Source organism: Polyodon spathula, chromosome 16 (genome assembly GCF_017654505.1).
Source record: "Polyodon spathula isolate WHYD16114869_AA chromosome 16, ASM1765450v1, whole genome shotgun sequence".
NCBI lineage: Eukaryota > Metazoa > Chordata > Actinopteri > Acipenseriformes > Polyodontidae > Polyodon > Polyodon spathula.
In genome coordinates this window covers 35,983,012-36,006,165 of record NC_054549.1, presented here as the reverse complement: position 1 = coordinate 36,006,165, position 23,154 = coordinate 35,983,012, and the positions used below count along the sequence as shown (strand labels likewise).

Here is a 23,154-nt window from a genome sequence, read left to right as displayed (position 1 = left end):
GATTAACTCATCCAAGAAGTTCAAAAATAAGATTATTTCAGCGAAGGCATCTTTGTAGGTGTTGTATCAAACAAAACAGGATTGCCAGGAAATACTAGCAGCCCCAGTAAATCAATGCATGACACACTTTGTAAATGTAATAAATCTGAGCCCTGAAAAATCTTCAAAGGTTAAAGTATTATAGGGACTAGCTCTGTAGGCTAATGCATGGTCAATGCCTTTTAAAAAACAAATCATGTGCAAAAGACTTGCTGAGCTGGTAGCACATCCTATCATACTACCGTCCAAACCGGCAGACACAATCCACTTTAGTCAATAACTGACCAAACATATCCACTACCTTGGAGCTCAACAGGGCATTCAGGAGGGTATAATTAGAGATGAAAGTCATCTCTGTAATGACAAAAGGGAGGTTTCTGATGTGACTGAGCTATCCTCCCCTGTGCTGTACACATTTTCTGCAAAGCTAACAAAGATTGTAAGAACTTAAGCATGTTATCTGAACTCTCAAAGACTAGCATTTGATAAAGACAAACCAAAACCTAAAAAGATCTTGAGCTTCATCACCGCGGATGATTGGTGTATCTGCAAGTGCAACCTGTTTCACTGTAGTCAGGAGCCATAGTTAAGAGACCGTGCTATTTGTGTTCCGCCTTATAACGAGAACAATTATAACCTGTTCCACTGTATAAAGGGGCTGTAAATTATTATTTTAATTCATTTACAGCAGTTAATACAGCTCATGGGAGATGATGCAGTGAGGTCAGTAGAACAGATCGATCCTGGAGATATCTCTTGATCTTGATCCTACTAGTGTACTAATGAAAAGCTGACATTCAAAAGGAGATATAGATTAGGAACGAACTAAAATCATTCATTTAAAGCATACACTTAATTATTTCTTCTATCAGCCTTCTCAGATCCCAACTGAAGTGTGGAAAACTGGATCACAAAATCATTGCATGCATTTGTGTTATTTTGCAAACACTCTCGGAAAGAGAGGCCAAGGATTGACAATGAATTGCTCCCTCACCCCCTGGGATGCTGGTCTCTCCAGGGCAGGCTTCGGCAGGCGTGCACATGAGGTAGCCTGGAGACTGTAGACTGGTTCGGATATCTCTGTTATATAGACAAAGGAAAGGACATCAGTCTACAGTATTGTCTCTAATGAGCAGCAAAATTAAATCACAAACAAACGTAGCCCTAGAAAGTACCAGGCATGCTCTTCATACAAAACAGTAACCCTGAACTGACCTGTACTCATTCCTAAAACTGAGGCTTATTGCCTGTTTGCTCCAACTTGAAGCAGGTTCCAGGCAATTGTGTTCCACTTGAAAGACTGAGCCAAGCTGCTTAATTCCATCCCGCTGAACTTTGCACTCTACAAGGCAACAGATTCAAATCAATGGATTTTGTAAAAGACCATCAAGATTACTGTTTTAAAAAAAAAATGAAAAATGAAAAAAAAAAATTATGAATAACAAATACATTTATAAAAGCATTAAATATTACAGGGCAGAAAGAAAAAAAATAAAGTCATTGCAAACGTTCTTTGTATTTATTTTTGCTCTTTCAGGTCTTATTTAAGTCTGAAAGACAGGATCTTTACCGCACCATGCAGGTTGGCCACGTGGCATAGAGCCATGACCTACATGACTTTACAGCTATATAACAGCTTGAGCTTCATTTACAAAAGGGCTTGAAACACTTCAAGACATGTAACCACACAGTTAACGAGAGAAGAAGGTTACAACTCATGCAGGTACCTGGCTGTGCTCTTGAAAGGCTATGGAGATTTACTGCCTTGTTGCTGTTGTGGGCAGACAGAAGCGACACACTCTCTGTCTTAAGGACTCTTACAGAACAGTTACTAGAAATCCCACATTTATTTATACTGAAGTTACTTAACAGTACACTGTTTGTTACTAGCTGGAACATTAATTGATTCATTTTCTATGTTGCTAATTGCAATGTGTTACAATTGTGTTTCATGTTGGATTACATAAATTCATTATAAAACAGACTTGCAGATTCAAATCTTTTTAAAGTGTAAAATCCATTCTACTTGTTGAACAGCTTCAGTGCCGGTCTTTGACAGCAGCTGAAACAATAATTAAGAAACGTGCAATCAAGGTTTCATTAGAAAATTAACTGGAGGAATTATATTGATTAAATCTGGATCTAAGGATTTTTAGTAGGATTTATGTAATCTTCAAGATGCCACTTTCAGTGAAGCTGAAATAAATAAAGGATAAGACAAGGAGGTGTGTGAAAGCTGGTTCATTCCTGGGAAAGATGAGGAGATTTGCTTAAAATTTTTGCTCTTGTTTGTCATTTCTGAGTTTTCCTTCCAACTCTGCAAATTATGGATCGTACAGAGTTTTTGGCAGCTGCACAAAAGAGTGATTCTACTGAAGAACTACTGATGCCTAAGACTGGTTACACAATATTAGCCATTACTATTGCAATCTCTAGTATTGCATCAATTATCCTGAATACAACAGTTATTTTGGTGACTATACAATACCAAAAATTGAGGCAACCTTTAAACTATTCTCTGGTGAATTTGGCGGTTACCGATTTAGACGTTACTCTTACAATGTGTGCTAACCAGAGCGACAAATGCAATGGGCTACTTCAGTTTGGGAAAGATTGGCTGTGTAATCGAGGGATTCTGTGTTGCCTTCTTCGGTAAGTTAATTTACAGTGTTAGTAAGTTGACTGACGCGATTCCAGTAAATGCAACTAATCTATTATCACTCCCAATATTAGTGCATAAATGAACTAAATGAGAATAACCACCTTAAAAAGTGAATAGTAAATGGAGTTTTATTATTGAAAAAAAGAAACATTCTGTAAGAATTAAAAAGGTCTTGTTTCTATAGATTACAATAGTCATTCCAGAAAAAAAGATAGCAAGTTAAAAAAATATGAAGAGCAATTAAATTTTGCATATCAAAATGTACTTAACCTTAAGATTTGGTGGTGGTGTGGGGGGGGGGTACAGCTGTTTATATAGTATGTGTTTAGTTCATAATATAACATACTTAGGAGTTGTATGCAGTATGTATCTAGATTAAAGAATAAATACTACAAAAAAAAAGAAATAAAAAAAAAAACATTAGTCTATATATCCAGAGAATAGTCTCAAAATGTAACCTATTCCACAAAACTGACCAAACTGGAGACACAAAATAAATCCATTTCAGATCCTTATTATTAAATTAAAAAACAGAAGCGTACAATACAATTATTAGCATGAAAAAAATTCAAGGATGTTTTACTTACCTCTACAAACTGAAATAAAACTCAATATGGACCATTTAATTGATAGTCCAGTAGACTAGACACAATGCAGCCAAGGGTTCTAAATAATTAAAGCAAACTTTTGACAGTTCTTGAATTGCTTTACAAACATGCTTCCTTATATTGTAAATTCTCCTATATAATGTATTGATAGTATCTCTGTACATTGAACCCTATACTTTCTCTGTCTACTTCTATATGTCACAGTCTGAGCACTGTCTGTGTGCAGCTGACAACATTTAAATTAAGTTTAAAGTTCATGATAATTTACTCATGATCTTTAGGCTTCACAAGAACAGTTTTTGCTTTCAGTTACTTTATATAGGTTGTTATAAAGCACTCTAATAATAGTAGTTTAATGATGTATTATGTATGTTATACTGCATTATTTATTTCCCCCCATTGGTTTTGGTTGTCAGACAAATCAATTACTGTATGTTAGTGTTAATAAATATATTTCATATTGTCAACTCCTGGCATTTCTAAAGCTTGCTAGCTCTTCAGGTGCTGAAACAACTGTTTATCACTGCAGGCTTTTAAAAAGTCATTTTACGAAAAACTGCTCATTACAAGAAACCTCTACAGGCAAGTAGAAAGCAGATCACTTGAACATCAGATTACAATGATCAAGAACAATATCTTAAAAACAATACGTGCACACGGCACCTTTAATTTTTTCAGAGTAAACAAAAGAACTGACCACACACGCGCACTGTGACATTTCCAAGCAACGCAATGGCGTCATTTTACGTACTGCTGACTGAACCGGATGAGGAAGGAAAAAATTAACCAGCTTTGCTGCAACACTGTTTTGAAGATGGTGTACGTCTCTAATGGTGAAGAAATATTTTGATTTGTAACGTTCGCACTTGAAAACCCATCTAAGAAATGTGTTTTAGTTTTTTGTAGCGCATAACGCCGATATGCATCGTAATGCTAAACAAGCTCGATGGCGAAGTATTTGTTTATGTCCTGAATGGTTAGATTTTAGGACACTTTCTGACGTGTTCGCCTTTTATTTAGACGTATCGCTTATAAATATTGCGTGTAGCTCATAAGGTTATATGTTTGAATAGTTTACCTTGAAATAACTTCGAACAAGTCTTACGCCATCATGGAAAATATTTTATAATGTGTATTTTGTGCATGCAAATTTCAACGCTCTTTGCCATTGTACTACGACGTGTTTGCCTGGGACAAATGTTAAACTTCTAGTGTGTGGTGTTGTTGTTTTTTTTTTTTTTTTTTTTTTTTTTTTATGTATTTTTTTTAAGCAGTTGACCACCATAAAACACAAATGTTTATATCGTAAGGGAAAAGACTTGAAATAGCATGTCTTACCTATTTTTGGTTCAGATATCGAAACCCCTCAACATTGAGTTTCAGTCTCGTTTGCATTAGTTATGTCATGTGTCGCTAGTTTATTTGTTAACACGTGTGCTTGATTTAGCGTAGCGTCATTATTAAGTGTTTTAAATCATGCGCATCCAATGAAATCAATCTTATACTGTCGTTTCATTCTTCATGTTTCAATCCCAGGCCAGGTTCTGGATAGCCGGAGCCAGGCCCCTTGGAGTTTATCTTTTATTACTGATCTCTTTTGGGGAGTAGTGGAGTTTGTTGGATTGTTGTAAGTCCTCTTTTTACACATTTCTGGTCTGTTAACAATTGCTAAATGGGAGAAAAATATGCCACAGTTTGCATAAATAATATTAATTTTAGTTTACCCAAAAGGTTTTTTGCAGCATTATTTTTTAGCATAGTGGTTCCATATGGCGGGGTGGGGGAAGGAGGAGAAGAATTTTAAACACCATCACCCTCATCTTGATTAGAACCAGTCAATTCACATTCACTAATTGTGCAAAATGTTATATTTAAATTGCTTTATTTTTTTGTTTTTTAGTTTTCATAGCTTGTTCCAGCCAGACTTGTCAAAGAAAGGAACCTCAGGCTCCTCATCTTCTTCTAGATTTGATGATGGCAGAGGGTATGCTTGATTTTCTTGACTTAGTATAGGCTATTGACATGAACAGATTATTGCAAGCAGTCTACACACACGTACAGCATTTATCCAGCTGATAGGAACATGTCATTGTAGCTATTCTTCAAATTACTGGTAACAAGTTTTAATTATTTTATTAGCAATATAATTTTTTTTTTTTTTTTTTTTTTTTACTGAATCTTTTTTTTTTTTCATATTATTTGTTGATTGTATTTCATTAGTTATAAACCCTAACAGTGAACTTGTCCTGGGTTTCAGAACTCTACTGCTTTAGGTGTGTTAATGAAATGAAAAGCTGCCAAGAATTAGAGCAATCAAGCTTCTGCTATATATGCTTCCAACTGATTGCTCTAATTACAGCATAAGTAAAGCTCACCTGAATCTGTAGGTATACTAAAATAAATTGTTCATGTTTTTTTTAATGGATTGTAATGAGTGGGCGAAGCACTTGTAAGAGTTTTCCAACTCTGATGTTATACAGATAATTCAAAGCCATGTTGCTACTTCTTCGAGTGCTGTAGCTGTGTTTCACTCCAGTGCTATGAGGTCATTTACAGAAATGCACAGGATTACATTGCTTTCAGGTATATCATTGCAGAGATCCCTCATCACATTGCAGGAAAGTTATCTTTTTGATTTACTTTCTTTACCTTTACTAGCCCCCCTCGATACCCTGGAAGAAGACGAATGGGAAGAATAAATCATGGGGGGGGTGGTCCAAGTGCCCCTCCTATGGGAGGAGGTGGATGAGGAAGGTATAATACAGTCTGTACCTGTAATGCAGTCTTTCCTTTCTTTAGCCATATTTCAAAACTGGTCCAAGTAATCAAATCAATCTAGAATGTAAACCGTGTATTATACAGGGTGATTAGAATGTGCGTTTACCACATCAACGCACCATATCATTGATGTGGTAAACTTACTGTCTAAGCACCCTGTGTATCAGAGCTACTCTGCTCACCTACACTCAAAGGATTTGTTTGTTTGCACGCAATAGGAAAAACAAGTTTAGATTAATGCATGACATTAGAACAAGTTAAGGCATATCAAACGTTACTTAATCTCTGAAAATAAAAGGAGCTGATGCTGTTGGTATTTAGCTGGTAATTGCTGTACGTGTATCCTATTTCAAGTAAGGGATCTGTTTTATAGAGATCTAAACTTAAATTTAAAAAAAGTTAAAGTTTTATTTTTAGCAATGTTACTTTTTTTTTTTTTTTTTTTTTTTTTTAACAGGTAGACGCCTGCATAAATCAATGCAGGCAAAGGATGCACATGTTCACAAGGCTGGTCTGGGTATTTAAAGTGAAGGTCTTGAGTAGAGGAGAATTGCGGAGTTGTAATGTGAATGTGTGTGTCCACCTGAACAGCTGCTACTGCTGACGTGGATTCTTGATGTTGCTCTGGGAATACCTGACCAAAGGTGCCATTGCAATTGATGAGCAGTATTTCTTTTCTTTGTACATAGGGAGTTTGCTAATGTTTTGTTTTATGTTAATTTAAAGTTCCTTTTTTTTAAATCTATATGCTGAAATGTGTTAAAAAAAAAAAAAAAGTAATTGTTTTGTGTAATATTAGAAAAAAAAATATATATATATACTATTGCTACTGAAATGAATTCTTGAGTATTTATAAAGTAATGCTGGGAAGACGACCTGCTTTTACACCCCATTGTAATACAGTATGAAACATGGATACAGGTTAAGACTAATGCATCTTATACAAAGTGTGTTTTGTTTTCCTATTAAATGATTGCATACTCTATGTATCTGTATTCTTATATTTTTATAATCTCTGGTAAATTATAAATTAAATAGTACATATACTATTTACTGTCAACCAGGGATTAATGCTGTAAAATTCCAGCATAAACCAACTGTAAATGACCAAAAAAGGATATGTGCACTCTTATAAAATATATTGAAAGGTTAAAAGATATGCAACACACCTAAACCAGTATGAAAGTGACTTGAGAAAATGCCATTAATCTACAGGCTTCTGCCTTAACGAGACCACTGTGAAAATATAGGAAACACTAAACTTAGGTGGACATGCTCATATTGAAACAAAAGCTTTGTGAAGTTGTCACTTGAGTTCAAAACACTTAAGTTCAAAAGTTGTATATCTTAAATACCCAAAAGCAAGATTTAATTACAGCATCAGAGTTTCAAACCTATTAATACTTATCTTTGACAAGTTCAGAGAATACAGATAAGAAACATGTATAACTTTAATTAAAGATGACTTGCAACATGTCAGTTTTACTGCTTTGTTGTAGTATCAGCATGTTGCTTTTGTGAATCAAGATAGTGTCTCTATTCCCACACTTTCAGAATGACACAATAAGTCCTTCACATTTGTTTTTATCCCCCCCCCCAAGAGGCTTCAAGCCATTTTAAAATGTATGCTTTTTTTTATTTATTTAAGGTAGTTTAAACCCATTTGCAGGTGCTAATTCTATAGATCGCTTAAATCTCAGGATCCTGGACTGTGTAGAACCGTAGCCCAAACTTAAATGTATAGTCAAAATAGATGCTGGTTCTACTACTACGTTTTAAACTTTACTGTGTATTTTATGACAAAGTGGTTCAAGTTATGGCAGATAAGCATTCCTTTTATGTGGGGGGAAAAAAGGTATGAATTAGCACTTAGATAACATGAAAAAAGAAACATGATTGAGGTTTAATGCTTCCACTTAGAGTTCAGTCTTACATAATACTACCAGTAAAATCTGAAAAGCGTATCATGTTTCAGTTAGGTTGAGAAGCCTAATTTTGAGTGGTGAAACTTCAGACATTGTGTTAAAAATATCAGAATCTTTCTTATTCCTTACCTCCCAATTATATATCTAGAAACAAAACCATAATAGACCCCTCACCCAGTCTCACAGCCTCTGAGCTTTCTGAAAGGAATCATTTAAATACAGATAATAAAAATATGAGGACTAGCACTGAAAGCTCAGTTTTAGGACGTGTTCTCAGTGTTATTTCTGTTTACTCCGGGGGACAATGTGCAATTTACCGTCACTATGCTACTACAACTGTACAGCCTGCCCCCAAACTCTGAGATAGATTTCATTTGGCCTTCCATTGCGTCTGTGCGAAACTCCGCGTTTGTTTGGAGTTGCCCACTGTCTGCTGTGCACCCAGACGTGCCCGGTGTTTTGTTTTTGGCACTTTGGGACTCTTCAACACGATCTCTGTAACGGATACCTGCAGGTTTGACAGGATGACACAGGCGGAGAGAGAACCCGAAAATGGGAAAGAGAAGGAGAAAGACCGTGAAAAGGAGAAAGAGAAGGAGCAGCGGGGAGTGAAGAGGCCGATAGTTCCCCCTGTCATACCCGAACCTTTACAAGAGGTTTGTGATTCCATCCCCAAAAATACCCAGCGCCGTGGCAAAGATCCGTTTCCACGTTTAATACCTGAAGTACCCGGCTCATTTTAATTTGTGAAAAAACAAGCAATCTGTATTTATGTAATTTGATGCACTGCATTTAGACTTTTGCGGTTAACCAAGTTAGAGTAAGTTATAACAATATAGTTAAAAGAGAAAACTAAAATAACAGGTAATGTCAAAAAAAATGTTGCAATGAGGACAATAGCACTTACATGGTTTGCTGAGTAGACCGTGCAACGTCATAAGGAACAACAACAACACTCCTTTCTAGCGAAGAACGTGGCTTTTCTGCCCCAAAAGCTAGTGAACGCCTGTATTTTGTTTGAACAGCTGCTGGTACTATTGTTATAGCATTGTACTGACAGTGTTATTCAACAACCTTCAGCACCCAACGCGCAGGATTTCAGGGGTAGATTCAGGAGAGTGCTTTAATGAACCTTTAGAAAGATTGCTGTCAAATTACCATCATTTTCCAACTTCCCCACCCCAGCAGTTTAATTAACGTACGTTTTATTTATTGGTGCATAATGACTATGTGCAGTGCTGTACATCTCGTATTATTCATGCATTTTTTTGTTTGTTTGTTTGTTTTTACCCTTATGTGGTTAACATTTTATAATTCCACCGACCTGTCTTTTTAAAGCAAATCCAGAGCAACTTCATCGTGGTGATAAATCCAGGTTCAGCCACGCTGAGGATTGGCCGAGCCACGGATACTCTTCCTGTAAGCATTCCGCACGTCATTGCTCGGAGGCACAAGCACCAGGGCCAGCCGCGCCAGGAGGACCCCTGGCTGATGAGAGAGGGTCTCAATGTAAGTGGCATCCCTAGCGAAGATTCTCTGGCATGGTTTTAGCAATAGACTGCAAACAACATGCGTTATACATTTCTATCGTGCTTGCACAGTTGTCATTATGTACTTATATACACAGTATTGTTTTTGTTAAAGACGTTAAGTGGCTTGAGAAGACTAGCTTTAAATGTGAATTTGTTTTTGTTATAATAAGCAGAAGTTTATGTACTGTAGCAAATGCTGTAGCAACAGTCGTTTTATTATGAAGCATCCTCAAGTGCCGCATATCCCCATCAGAGGAGAGTGCTGCTGCTGTCAAAGCTGTATGTGTGTTGGACAGAATCGGACCAACTGCTCATTTAAGGTGTCGTTGTGCCCTCATTTGTTGCGATTTACGTTTCATTTTTTTTTTTTAGAAACCAGAAAGTAATGAACAAAGACAAAATGGCCTTAAAATGGTAGACCAGGCAATCTGGTCCAAGAAGATGTCAAATGGTGCCAGAAGAATTCCAGTTTCTGCGGATCAGGTCATTTTACTTTGATATGGAACCTTCTTAACAGGGAACCATTAGACGTGTGGGACTAAATTTTTAAATTCAACCCCCCCCCACCCCACCCCCCCACCCCCGCTGCAAATTCACAGCCTACATATTTATAAGGAGAATGCAGTCGTTTTTTATTAAATATGGAAACCTTTAGTGATCTTGCTAAAGTTCATAGTCAAACATTGCACCCATAAGAAATTCAATGACATAACCTGGATAATTATACAAGGCTGGTATCTGCAATTCTATCATGTATCATGGGAACTGCTCTTCGGGAGTGAAACCGAGGGTGTACACATGTGTGCTCCGGATACTGTTCAAGTCTAGTCTTAACTTGTGAACATGTAAAAGTGATAAGACAGATTGGTCAGTAACACCCTCTAGTTTAATTCCCATTTTCCATGTTCCTTGTGGCATTAGATTAAACTTCATTCTTAATCTTTACATATGGTTTCTTTTGTAGGCAAGGGCATTCAATAAACAGATGCGGCCTGCAATATTGGATCCAAGCTCCAGAGTCAAGTGGACGAACACATCCCATCACCCTGAGTTTGTTGTGGGAGAAGAGGTACACATTAACCGAGAATGTTAGTTGCACTAGCTGTGTCTGCAGAACACGCTGCCAAGAACCGCTGTTAGACAGCATTTAAGAGGTGTAATTGGATGTATGTACTTCTAAAATGACGTCTCAACTTGACCCACGGAAATGTGTCTGTCTGATTTAGTATCTGCGTTAAATCCTGTTTTTTTTTTCCTTCTTCTTTTGTTTAACAGGCACTTAACGTAAATCCTACAGACTGCTACAACATCCACTGGCCTATACGAAGGGGACAAATGAACCTTCACGCTGGTCCTGGCGGCACTCTGACTGCAGTTATGGCTGATTTGGAGACAATATGGTCGTATGCAATACAGAAGTCCTTAGAGATTCCACTTCGAGATTTGAAGGTAAGAAGACCGTTCAGGTATTAATTGACAAAAACATATACAGCAGTGCATTTTCAATTCTGCAGTACTGTATTGTAGATGGTGATTTCCTGCTTCTTTTAAACCTTTCACACAGGTGATGGGTGTGCTTTGTATTTTGCGCTACATAATATTTGGGATCAAATAAGACATTTATGTATTTTTGTATATGTATTTCTCAGTATTACAGATGCATCTTGTTAGTTCCAGACATCAGTAACAGACAACATGTAAAGGAGTTGGTGAACATGCTTCTCATGAACATGGGCTTTTCAGGTAAAAAGCTTGTTCAATTTCTAAGTGTTTACATACTGACTACAATTGACTTATCAGCATGTGTGTTTTATATTCATTTTATCTACAGCAGCATAGTTTAGTATTCCCCACAAGGAGGCGATATAGTACACTGTTTAACACGGTAATTTTGTTGTGTTTTATAGGCTTTGGTATTGAATGCATTAAGGTTGTCATCGTTTAACAAAATCATACTCACAGCGCAGAAAGAATAATCAAGTGTTAAGGTACCATCCTGCAAAAAAAAAAAAAACCTTGCTGTGAGAAATGAATCTGAAGAGCACTCAGTCAGTGTTTTTTGTGTGGCTATAATGTTTCATTATTCATTAAGAACTTGCAAGCTTATCTTTTAAACCATATACATTTAAAGTATCATTTTTTTTTTTTTTTTCACCATGTGAATGTGCAGGTATTGTAGTCCATCAGGAATCGGTGTGTGCCACCTTTGGCAGTGGCCTAAGCAGTGCATGTGTTATAGATGTTGGAGACCAGAAGACCAGTGTGTGTTGTGTAGAAGATGGAGTGTCTCATCGCAATTCAAGGTTTGCTTTTCTTTTCAATATCTATACAGTGTAGGACCTACTGGGACATGGTTACACCACAAGGGGAATAAATAATAATAATAAAAATACATAAAGTAAACGTGTGTATTTTCATACAGTTTATATTGCTCTATACCTCTTCTGATTTTGTAAGTTTTAACTTCACAATTGAAACGTGTGCACATATTTTGACAGGTTGTGCCTGGCGTACGGAGGTGTGGATGTGACAAGGTGTTTTTTCTGGCTCATGCAGCGAGCTGGCTTTCCTTATAGAGAGTGTCAGCTTTCCAGCAAAACAGACTGTCTCCTCCTTCAGCAGCTCAAAGAGAACTTCTGTCATCTTGAACAGGTAAGGAACGTTGGGGACATGACACAAGAAAATCATATCATGAGTAGCCTGCTTTATTGTGCTATTTTGATTGAACAGGATATTTCAGGACTCAAAGACCACGAATTTCAACTCCGAAACCCAGACTCCCCTGCTTTGCTCTACCAACTTCGATTAGGAGATGAAAAGCTGCAGGTACACTAACCACTTAATTTATCTTTCCACCCATACTTTGCTTTTTTATTTTCAAGATGTGCTGAGTAATTGAACAAGATTTCTAAGTAAATAAATAAAGCTGCATTTTATTTTGCTTTGTAGTTACCTTTTTTATGTGCTTTTCTACTTTCCACTGGTTGATAACTGATCTGAGATTTCTATGGAAATGAACTAAAGCATTCTTGATTTATATCTTTTCTGTGCTCACACCAATGCTGCACACTTCCGTTTAGAGTGTAACTGTCACGTATGTGGTGTGGGAACGAGTCTCTCTTAACTGTCATATTCCGAAACCAGGCACCAATGGCACTGTTCTATCCAGCTACCTTTGGAATTGTGGGTCAGAAGATGACATCATTACAGCAAAGATCACAGGGAGACTCGGAGGACCCTCATGATGAGCAGTACTTGATGGGTACACAAAGCAAACAGGACCAGGTGCAGTGCAGCTCAGTGTCCTATATAAATGTGTAACACTGCTGCTACTACTGTCCATCTAACAAGAGTCAGTGGTACATTGGCTCAGGGTTTTTATTCACAAGCCTGTACTCATAGTCAGTATAGTCAGATTAGACTATGATTACAACACTGAAAACAAGAGGAGTTGCAAAGTATTTGGAGGGTTAGCAATTGCCCAAGTGCAAGGCAAAATCCTTCTCATTATAGTGTTTGTACCTGCTTAGTTTTCCAGATCCCTGCCTAATTCCATGCTTTGTATTTCATTTGAATATATTTGAATATAATTTAAATTCTTAACATAAGCCACATTTTAAATGGCTGCTAAAGTCCCACTTTATGGCTGCTGAACACAGTTTGCGCATGCAAAACGCTGATGTTGACCACGATATGGGTGTTTTGCAGCTGTAAATCACTTATCCTTACATAATGTCCTCTATGACACTTCAATCTGTATAATGTGTGCTGTTTAAAAAAAAAATAATTATAAAAAATACATCGAGTTACTATTTGATTTTAACATCTTATTCTGTGTTTGAAGTCTGCTAAAGCCACAGCTGAGCGGAAGACTCTCCCCAAGCCATCTGGGTTTGACGGAGAGTCGTGTAGCCAGAACCCAGAACCCTCTGACAGGAGTCACTCCCAGGAAATGGACCTGGGGCACTCCCAGAGCGACTGCCTGACAGGCAATGAGGTGGAGGAGTCACCCTCTGCTCTGATGTCCAGGAGAACGGCCATATCCCAGTTTGAAGGAAAAGCACTGGGCATTGATAAAGCTATTCTTCATAGTATTGACTGCTGTGGTAAGGAAAGCATTTTTTTAAAATGTATTTATTTTTTAAATCAGTTGAGCTTTAAAGAAAATGGGCAGTGAGGAAACTTTCAATTGGCTTGTATATCATAAATTACCACCAATCTTATTTGTTTGTTTGTCTTTTTTAAAGCATCTGATGAGACGAAGAAGAAAATGTACAGCTCTATCCTAGTAGTCGGAGGGGGTCTTATGTTCCACGGGTCTCAGGAGTTCCTGCAGCACCGAATCCTCAATAAGATGCCCCCTTCCTTCAGGAGAGTTGTAGAAAATGTGGAAGTCATTACAAGACCCAAGGTACGGCTTCTTCCTGCTGCAAAGCGGTTAATAGTAATTGTGGTGCAATCCATGTGATCGCAATTTGATGCATGCCGTTCCCCTAATTGTCAAATTTGTTGAGTACACCATTTTTTACTAGATGCAAACATTGTGGGTTTTTTTTATGATTCATGGTGAACTTGATGTTCTGTTGTGATTTAAGGGATGATAGGATCCACCTGTGGTTAAACCTGATGGGTTCAACCGCTTAATCTAAAAATACAACAAAATCTGTACTATATTAGTTACACAAAAATAAACTAATCTTTTACACCACCTCTAAAACTTCCTGTGGTACAAACATCAACTTTATATCACCTTGGCTGCATAGTATTTACCAGACTGAGGAAGTACTCGGCACTGTTCGTGTATTTAGCTGGTTTTCCCAACCCCTTGACTGTGCTGTGCTCTCAGGACATGGACCCGCGACTGATTGCCTGGAAAGGCGGTGCAGTTCTGGCCTGCCTGGACACCACTCAGGAGCTGTGGATCTACCAGCGGGAGTGGCAGCGCTTCGGAGTGCGCATGCTGCGCGAGAGAGCTGCTTTTGTCTGGTGAGTTTCCACCTGAGCTTTTCACAGGGGCTGGACACACTCAACCAGGGTCGCAGCAAAAGCAGTTGAAATAACAGTGCCATGAGCTCCCTCACTTTCTGCTTGAAGTAATGTTTGCAGGTGTATGGGCAGCTCTCAGCTTAGACACTGACAAAGTGTACAAGCTTAGACCACTGCTGTTTTTTTTTGTTTTTTTGTTTTTTTTTAAACCAGTTAATGTGATCATATTTTGTACTGTATATAAATTCTTCCTCTTACATCTGAATTTTGAAAGAGTTCAAAGAAAGGCACATAGTGTGTTGCAATGTTGTACAAATTAAGTGCTTGATTTCCACCATATAAATGCAAATCCTGGTGTAAATAAGTTGGTGCAGTCCACTGCATGACTCATTTACATGTTGACTGCTTCCTGCTTCCATGGAATCTGTAAAACAGATACATCAGCGACAATTTGAAACATGAGCAGACAAAACTCCCTTTGTTCTTTGTTTGTGTTTGGGGGAAAATGTAATCAGTTTTTTTTCAGCGCACCAATATATTTCATGCCAACATTTAATCAGACACGTAATCTATTCTGAGTACAATTAAGTAGCTGTTTTTTGTACTTTTCTCCACGACTGCTTACATTAATAAGTATCTCTGTTTTCAGCTTTTCCAGCTGAATCTGATAAGTTTCAAGTAAAACTCAATCATAATCTGATAATAAAAAAAAAGGTTTCTGACACGCTCAACATATCTTAATCAGTGAAGGATGTGGTTCTTCACGTTTCACAGAGCAGGGTTTCTAAGTAATAAGTGTTTTTATCATCACACACTGATAACCTATGCACAGCTATGGCCAAATGTTCTGCATCCCCTAGAATTGTAGGATTGAGACATTAATAAAAAAAAAAAAAAAAAAAAAAAAAACATAATTTAGATATTTTATTTAACATCATGTAATCAAAGAAACTACAGAATTAGTAGTAGTACAGTATTAGTAGAACCCATGGTAGTAGTACAGTATTTCATGTTTCGAAATGTCGATTTTTGTCAGTTTTACGTTAACTTAAAAAGCGGTATGTAATTCAATATGTTCATTTAACATTATTCACAAGGTTTCATTCAGCTTTATGAAGCAAAGTTGGTTAATTCTGTGGTGTGATGCATATGTACTGTCTAAAATAAAATGGCATTGCAGTTCAGGGCACATTTTAGCTTGTTAATTTAATAAACTATATAATAATATGAATGACATACTTTATATAATGGAGGATCATGCTATGTCTTGCTCACATCTTGTGAATCGCTCATCCAATAACTTTGAAACTTGGTATGAAAATTTGTTTGTTCTAGTTTAGGAACTTTGAACTTTATTAGCATGAACTGTGGTGTCTGATTGGTTTGGCTAATGAAAGCCAAACTGCTCTGCCACATTTAATGAAACCAATGCTTGGACCTTGTTTAAAATGCAAGTCATGTTAATTAAGGTTATATCCTTGGCATGTTTTATTGAAACATCGGCTGTGTGGAGTCAGTACCCAAATTGCGATCTGCTTTTTAACATCAGTCACTGTGAAAGCAAGAAGATGGCTTTAAAAAAAAACAAAGATACTTCTACTTTTTGTTTAAAACTTTATTATTTACAAAAAGATACAAAGTCTAATATATATATATATATAGGAATATATATATATATTTTTTTTTTTTTTGAAAAAGGAAAAGCCTATTATATTTTATACCCTGTTCCTTGAACCAAACTAAATTATTTTACATAATTTATAGAATTAAATGTTGGGTGTGCTGCAGAGTATTATTGCACTACAACGATGAGTATTAAAGGGTTAAAGAGCAATCATAAAAAGCTGTTATGTTAAACTTCATAAACATATGCTATAAGAACTATATATTTAGGGTTTCTGACAAATAAATAAATTGGTGTATTGCCAATAAACAGTGGAAAAACAGTGACCATCCCTTTCCCATTAAAACAAAACTACCCTCCTTCCTGATTTGTATCTATAATTTATTTGTTCTGAATACTTTAAACCAGCCCCAGCTGCTGACTGGCAGTACATTCCTACATTTCTATTGGAGCCTCTGCTTGTGAGATTTAAAACGACATTACAATTAGGAATGGAGGCTTCTTTGCAGGATTTAAAGCTGTATTACAGTTGAGATACGTGAAAAGAAAATGCCTACACACAAAAACCCTAGAAGAATATGCTTGTGACCATAAGGATTCTATTGTGGAAGACAGCAAAGGACAGAAGATACAACTTAAGTACTGTCGAGTTACTATATATTCTGACAGAAAAATACAACCAAGCATTTTGGAAAGTAACTGAAAACAACAATTCCATACAGTATAGAAAAAAACAAAAGCCCTGAAATTTTTTACATAAAACTTGAAAATAGATCAAAATAAGAACCAAAAAATGAATTGAAAAAAAAAAAAAGAAGCCATGCTTGTATTAAAAATGTTGATCCTATGATACATAGTAAACACTGATATTAAAAACAATGTTTCCTCCTTCCTTCCTGGTTTGTTTTACAGTTTAATTTCACCTGTTGTACTACAGTTGATTGTCCTTTTATATTTCAATTCAGTTATGAAAAAAACTAAACAATGGAGCAAAATAAACTCCCTGTTTTTTTTCAAGACCCAGTCACAGATTCTAAAAATGAAAGCTCTTCTGTTTTTAAACCAGCATGGTCTTCTCCCATTCTTTTAATTCCAGTATTGCGCTTCTCAGGTGCTGTGTACTTTCCTTATTGCATTGTAACTTTGAGCATAACAGTGGGTTTATCTCTTGGCTGAATCTGTGATCAGGTGTGCTGCGCATACTTTTACAGATTTTCCCAATGTCCTTCATAAGGGAATATGATTTGCAAAAACTGAAAGCGGGAGGGATGTTTTTCCCAGTGGAGATTTTGTCAAAGTATACAACCATGTATTTGTTCAGAGCTGCTGGGTACTTCAAATCACTGCTAAACATGTTAAGAGTCAGACTATACATGTCCTCCAGAGAAGGGGAAACTGTGTAGTCTTCTGCTGTAAGATTAGAGGCGCTGTGCCATTTGCTCTTGGCTGAGTTTGAGCAAATGACAACGATCTTATCAGCAGTTTCTTTCTGTGTGGCTAGCCACTGAACTTGGCCCATTTCTGCAATATTCTGCATTTGCCATATATCAATAATCACCTTGCACTGGCAGTGCAATTGCAAGAATTCAGCAAAAGCCACCACAGCTTTCTGAAAGATTCTGCTCTCCAGAGAATAAATGATAAGCACTGTAGCTGGTGAACTATCGCTGTTATTGGAGGCAGAATCTGCTAAACATCTCCTGGTTTTACCTAGAAAATAAAATGGTTACTCATTAATTTATGGCTTATCAGCCCTGCAAATGTGTTGTTTTAAACTGCATGCCTGAACCATGTGCCAACAGATAACACTGGGTTACTGGATTTGACAATAAAAAAAAGGGTTTTCTACTTAAAGTATGTTTTATAAAAGTCACATCCTTTTGAAACAAACAGAAAAAAAAGATTACCTACCTGATTTCCACATTGCATAGCTTGAAACCACAAAGAGAATTGCAAAAACCAACACAGCAGCAATGACGAGGGGCTGTGATTCTGAAAAGTAACACCTTGATATTATTCATTATGTGGTTTAAAAAAAAAAAAGCCAATTGTGATTATAAGTAAACCAGTATTTTTTAAAAAAATATTCTCTTAACTTCACCTTCAAGGACCTGTTGTTTGCACACACAGCCATATAATTTAAATGTAGCATTTTGATTTCCAATTTTTTTCTTTCATGTATTTTTTTTTTTTTTTTTTTTTTTAATAAAGATTTATTTTACTTGGCATTTATTTGGTCCATTTTCATATGACTACAGGCAGTGGAAAGATGGCAATCCAGATTGTTTACCTACAAACCATTACATTTCCATACCAAGTAAAAACCAGTGCATGTTAAAGGAATGTTCAGAGGAGGAGAGGTTAGGGGTCTGTGCTGAACAGAATGACAGGATTTTCACAGGGACACAATACCCTCAAACTGCACTCTTACCTTTTGTGTCAGGGGTTTTTGGTGTGGGTTCTGTGGGACTGTCTAAAACATAAATAAAAGCACTTTTACATTAGCAATCTGTTTAGTTGTAAAGAGCAAACAGTGCTGAAATAAAATTACAACACTTTGGAAGAATGCCTTTACACCCTCACGCCCATTGGGCTGAATGTCTCATATGAAGTTACGACAGGGCCTTTAGGACATCACTGTGTGGAAGCATTGCATTGCTGTCCATTTTTGTATCCTGGAGCAACTTTTGCCAGGCAAAATATTAGTTTAAAATAGAGACAAATAGAAATCAAATGATTTGACTTTTGTTATGCAGAAAATAACCCAATTTCATGGGCAACATAAGCCATTAACTCATAAATAAAGACCTAGATTGACAGCCGTGTCCAAAACATGGGTGAAATCTGTTTTATCCACCTGAGCACAGCATAGCTACCACCATATCTTCTGAAGTCGTTGCTATCCAAGATTAGGTTTAACTTTTGCCCCATCTGGTGTGGAACAACGTAACATTAGAATCTAGTTTTGACAGGTAAAACATACCTGTTTTGCAGTCCATGTGTTTGGTGTGTCTATGGCAATCACTCTGACACCCGTAAAAATAAGGTACGATCTAAAAGAATCAGATTAGGTTATTCAGTGATGAGAAGTAAAATACATTAATCTGGGCTTGGCCATAGTAAGGACACCAATTCAAGGGGCAACGGAATTAAAAATCCAGCAATGTGATGGTATTTATTAGCTGCTTAACATGACCACCATTCTTATCAAGTAGGTTTTTCATAGTCGTTAACATTAAAACCTCTGGATGCAGAGTTTTCACAGGGAGGCACCCACAAAGAGAGAAATGTAAAGGAACTTTTGTGTTTCATGCTCAGATCACTTCAATTACAGACCCTCACAGAGGTGTGCATGCTATTCTAACATGTGCAGTGGAAAATAAACACTTTCTTTTCTCCAATTTAAAACTGTTAGTATTCATTAATACAAGTTTTAAAACGTAATTAAAAAACGAATGTACCTGTATAACCAATATTTCACAGTCTTTGTTGCTGGCCTTTAGTCTTTTAGTACTTCTTGTTTCATTGGCCTAAATAATAGAAAAATAAGCATATCACTAATTGGATCTTTTTTCTGTGTAACATTTATTTTGGACACCCTGTTGAAACAAAATAACAACACATAATTCAATGTTACTCACACTGTGCTGAATGTAACCTGCATTGATCTGAATGATAATTAAAGAGTATGTGTGATACTGTCTTAGGATCATTTGTGTGTGTGGAGGGACCCTGGAATCCGACAACACTCTATATCTGGATGAAGCCAAATTCCAGATTAGAGTTGTCAAACCTACCTATAGCACATTACCATGATGATATGTAGAGAATGGGTAAGCAATTTTGTCTCTTCTAGTCTGTTCCATTACAAAACATTGTTTCCATCTTCAGCAGGGCCAATTAAATAATCAAGGACCTGGTTGAAACCAAGTGTTGCATTGACATGAAGTGGAATAGGCGAGGTGTTCGGCCCCTGCTGTGCAGTACTTGCAACAAAAATTACTCAAATAAAAGAAAAAAACATACCAGTGCTCTGCTGCTCCCGGATGTGTTTGATGGGAGACTGACATTACACTCTGCTGAGTCTGTGGCCTGGTTTATATTGTTCAGGGTGTAGCAAACGGAAAGGAGCGTACCATGTTTGTTTTGTTTATGTACACTAAAAAACGCCTTCACGTACACATGCGAAAAGACTGCTACCCATCTCATGGCAAATACAGCCATATTGGTTAATTTCAGACCACCACCAACTGTTCATACAAATCTCTACCATTTGATGTTACAATGTTGCACGGTTTCTCGGAATGGTGTTGTCTTGAACGTGTATCTGTATCATGCAAATATTTACCTGAAATTCTGCAGTGATCCTATTTAAGAATTCACAGTTTTCTAAATGTTTCTTGCAAGAAAACAGTAAAATGTCATATTTTTGTGAATGTTTACTGGTGGTAAAGACCACCTCCACTTCATCCCCAGTGAAGAAGGAACTGATGTCTGGCTCCCACAGGCTTCCTATAAATGGAAACAAAAAAAAACACACACAAGAAACTCCTCCTGGGAAAGCACTCGGTCACAGCTACTGGAAGAATGGTATTTTAGCAAACATTAGATCACTTTCTAGCAGAGTACCTTTTTTTAAAAATTTGCTTTTACATCAAAATGAAAATGTACTTATATTATACATATTGCATTACAAATCTATATTGGAGTGTATTTGACTACTTACCTTTGGAAACACAGTGCTCGTGATACTTTACTTTATCATTCTCGCAATCTGAAAAAGTACAGGTCATAGATTTGAATATGCAAGTGCTTTTTTCACAGTGTTAAATAAATAGTAAAATGTGTGAACTTCCTAAAACCATTGGACTTTGAAAAGAATGTCTAAACTGCCACTAAAACAACTGAATGGATTGACCAGTGAAATCTGAGTTCAGATAACAGCTCAGCAGTGAAACTGGATTCAAAGGGTGCAGTCAAACTTATAGGGTGTAGTCAGAAAAACTAAACCTTTCCAGGAAGGGCAGTGAGACAGATGTAGCTATATCCTTCAGATACGGCAATTGCTTAAATATTATCTAAACAGTTTACCTGGTGTTTTAAAGGTTTGACTTTTTGTAGGTGGGTCTCCTCCAATATTAGCTGTTGGAATGTTGAAAGCACTTACATAATAATGTGTTTCTGGTTCTGCATTAAATCCGCAGAAATAAAATTCCCACTTTAACAAACAAATAAATACAAAAAAAATATATATATATATTAATTACACAACATCAGAAACACAATCCTTTGGATTGTTACTTTAAAACACATCATAATTTGCTAGATTTTTGATAAACAGTACCTGTTTATTCCAGGGATCGGTTTGAGTCAGAAATGTCTGTGTATATTTGCATTGAAAACTGAGGGTCATATAATTCCTTAGATTTTGAATGCGGATCATGGTTGCTTTAAGGATTGCAATGCTTCCTAAAATATAGAATAAATAATAATAATAATAATAATAATAATAATAATAATAATAATAATAATAATACAATAAATATGTGTGCTTTTCTAAATTGTCATACACAGCAATGTCAGTTGGTTATGCCATTCACAATAATTACAGTGGATGTAGCAATAATTGACCCCCCCCCCCCCCCCCCCCCCCCCCCCCCCTTTTTTTAACTATAAAAAAGAATTGAGGTAGGTAGATTCATGTGTTATATGGTGGAACATTTCAATATTTACTGTTTCTCTATTATTCAATTATATGAAGAAAGAAAAATCTTACCATCTGCACTGATGGTCCAGCTTATATTTAATGTAGGGGACTGTTCAAATCTAACACCCAATTTGACTTTGAGACCTTGGAGATCTGAAGGGGTAAAATTATTCTTTATGGTCCATTCTGCTGGAGGGATGTAAGCTTTGAAAAGATAAGAAATCCTTGTTAAAAGTCTGTATTGAAAGCTCAAAAGCAACGGACGCACCGTTCCTTTCAATATTTTAGTATTTTTGAAGTCCTGTTTATTTAACACACAAATCTGAATTCAGTTCTAAACTTGTCAAAAGCCATTCATACATACATAGAGCACGGAGTTGTGAACTCACCATCATACTCTTCACAAATAATATCCTGTAAGGGAAAAACGAAAACAGCGTATAACGGGTTAATATTACTTGATTTCATGCATCCAACCAGTCACAGTAAAATAGGACTATATTCCCTCCCCTCTGATTCTTACCTGCTCCAGAACTTGTGTGTTACATACAACTGCCCCCCATCCAAACAGGCAAATAAGAAACAATGTTATCGCATTATAGTGCCGGTAATTCATTTCTCTATTCTCGAGCAGTGTCAACTGTTTACTCAGGCTGTGTTGAATGTCTCTGTCTCTTATATCCAAGCAGCATTTATTAAGGACAGAGTGAGTCACCAAATTTATCACTCAGATCTCCCCTACTAGTGCTAGATGAGATGAAGTGGGGCGTGCAGCTAGTGTCAGGTTAAAAAAAAAAAAAAAGTTTTTTATACTGTTTCTAAATTGAACTAATAAAACACACACAAAAAAAGAACTAACAAAAAAAAAACATGTTATACTGTTTCTAAATTGAATTCATAAAAGTATTATTATTATTATTATTATTATTATTATTATTATTATTATTATTATTATTATTTTTTATTTATTTATTTATTTATTTTGTTTGTTTGTTTGTTTGTTTGTTTGTTTATATATTAGCAGAAGCCCTTAGTCAGGGCGAGTTTACAAAATATTACAAAATATCACAATACAGCATAGCAATTATAAAATACAATACAATCAGTAGCATAAGAGCAAATTCAAATGAGAGAAAATAAAAAAAATACAGTAATAATTACGTTTGAGAGCGATTAGGACTAGTTACACTTAAAAAATATTTGGGTATAATAGAACATTTCATTAAGAGCAAGCAACAATGAATGAATAAGAACGATTTCAAATAAGAGCAATTACAAAAAAAAAAAAAAAAC

At 36.3% G+C, this 23,154-nt stretch overlaps 3 protein-coding genes and 2 long non-coding RNA genes across 5 annotated transcripts; 2 read left to right on the top strand and 3 right to left on the bottom strand.

Moving 5' to 3' along the window:
• Positions 1 to 1,041: 1,041 nt before the first annotated feature.
• Positions 1,042 to 3,362, bottom strand: LOC121328596. The gene is made up of 3 exons (XR_005951699.1): positions 3,289 to 3,362; positions 1,255 to 1,381; positions 1,042 to 1,119 (listed from the first exon to the last, which is right to left on the bottom strand). It is a non-coding gene; the product is annotated as an uncharacterized LOC121328596 (long non-coding RNA).
• A 716-nt stretch (positions 3,363 to 4,078) lies between these two features.
• On the top strand, positions 4,079 to 6,833 carry LOC121328268 (selenoprotein K-like). The gene is made up of 5 exons (XM_041272857.1): positions 4,079 to 4,142; positions 4,846 to 4,936; positions 5,210 to 5,293; positions 5,968 to 6,063; positions 6,545 to 6,833. The coding sequence occupies exons 1-5, from the start codon at positions 4,124 to 4,126 to the stop codon at positions 6,546 to 6,548; spliced, it is 294 nt and encodes a 97-aa protein (XP_041128791.1). The 5' UTR covers positions 4,079 to 4,123; the 3' UTR covers positions 6,549 to 6,833.
• Positions 6,834 to 8,407: 1,574 nt separating this feature from the next.
• On the top strand, positions 8,408 to 15,421 carry LOC121328345 (actin-related protein 8-like). Its single transcript, XM_041272962.1, has 13 exons — positions 8,408 to 8,668; positions 9,351 to 9,521; positions 9,917 to 10,027; positions 10,509 to 10,613; positions 10,820 to 10,993; positions 11,194 to 11,287; positions 11,715 to 11,847; positions 12,043 to 12,196; positions 12,275 to 12,370; positions 12,689 to 12,829; positions 13,389 to 13,650; positions 13,792 to 13,955; positions 14,391 to 15,421. Exons 1-13 carry the CDS (start codon positions 8,537 to 8,539, stop codon positions 14,532 to 14,534), a joined length of 1,881 nt encoding a protein of 626 aa, XP_041128896.1. The 5' UTR covers positions 8,408 to 8,536; the 3' UTR covers positions 14,535 to 15,421.
• Positions 15,422 to 16,906: 1,485 nt separating this feature from the next.
• LOC121328331 (interleukin-17 receptor B-like) lies at positions 16,907 to 22,671 on the bottom strand. The gene is made up of 10 exons (XM_041272950.1): positions 22,385 to 22,671; positions 22,251 to 22,275; positions 21,916 to 22,065; positions 20,881 to 20,928; positions 20,503 to 20,666; positions 19,616 to 19,684; positions 19,138 to 19,207; positions 18,586 to 18,627; positions 18,066 to 18,146; positions 16,907 to 17,864 (listed from the first exon to the last, which is right to left on the bottom strand). Exons 1-10 carry the CDS (start codon positions 22,475 to 22,477, stop codon positions 17,212 to 17,214), a joined length of 1,395 nt encoding a protein of 464 aa, XP_041128884.1. The 5' UTR covers positions 22,478 to 22,671; the 3' UTR covers positions 16,907 to 17,211.
• On the bottom strand, positions 20,880 to 21,611 carry LOC121328452. The gene is made up of 3 exons (XR_005951687.1): positions 21,499 to 21,611; positions 21,246 to 21,372; positions 20,880 to 20,928 (listed from the first exon to the last, which is right to left on the bottom strand). It is a non-coding gene; the product is annotated as an uncharacterized LOC121328452 (long non-coding RNA).
• Positions 22,672 to 23,154: the final 483 nt, after the last annotated feature.

Bases quoted from the DNA above. Each gene is read 5' to 3' on its own strand.
- LOC121328331 (XM_041272950.1), bottom strand. From the start codon at position 22,477: ATGAATTACCGGCACTATAATGCGATAACATTGTTTCTTATTTGCCTG. The intron at 22,276-22,384 runs GTAAGAATCAGA...TTTCCCTTACAG, and splicing joins ACACACAAGTTCTGGAGCAG to GATATTATTTGTGAAGAGTA. The intron at 19,685-20,502 runs GTAAATATTTGC...TCTATTATTTAG, and splicing joins GGATCACTGCAGAATTTCAG to GCCAATGAAACAAGAAGTAC.
- LOC121328345 (XM_041272962.1), top strand. From the start codon at position 8,537: ATGACACAGGCGGAGAGAGAACCCGAAAATGGGAAAGAGAAGGAGAAA. The intron at 10,994-11,193 runs GTAAGAAGACCG...TGTATTTCTCAG, and splicing joins TTCCACTTCGAGATTTGAAG to TATTACAGATGCATCTTGTT. The intron at 13,651-13,791 runs GTAAGGAAAGCA...TCTTTTTTAAAG, and splicing joins TCATAGTATTGACTGCTGTG to CATCTGATGAGACGAAGAAG.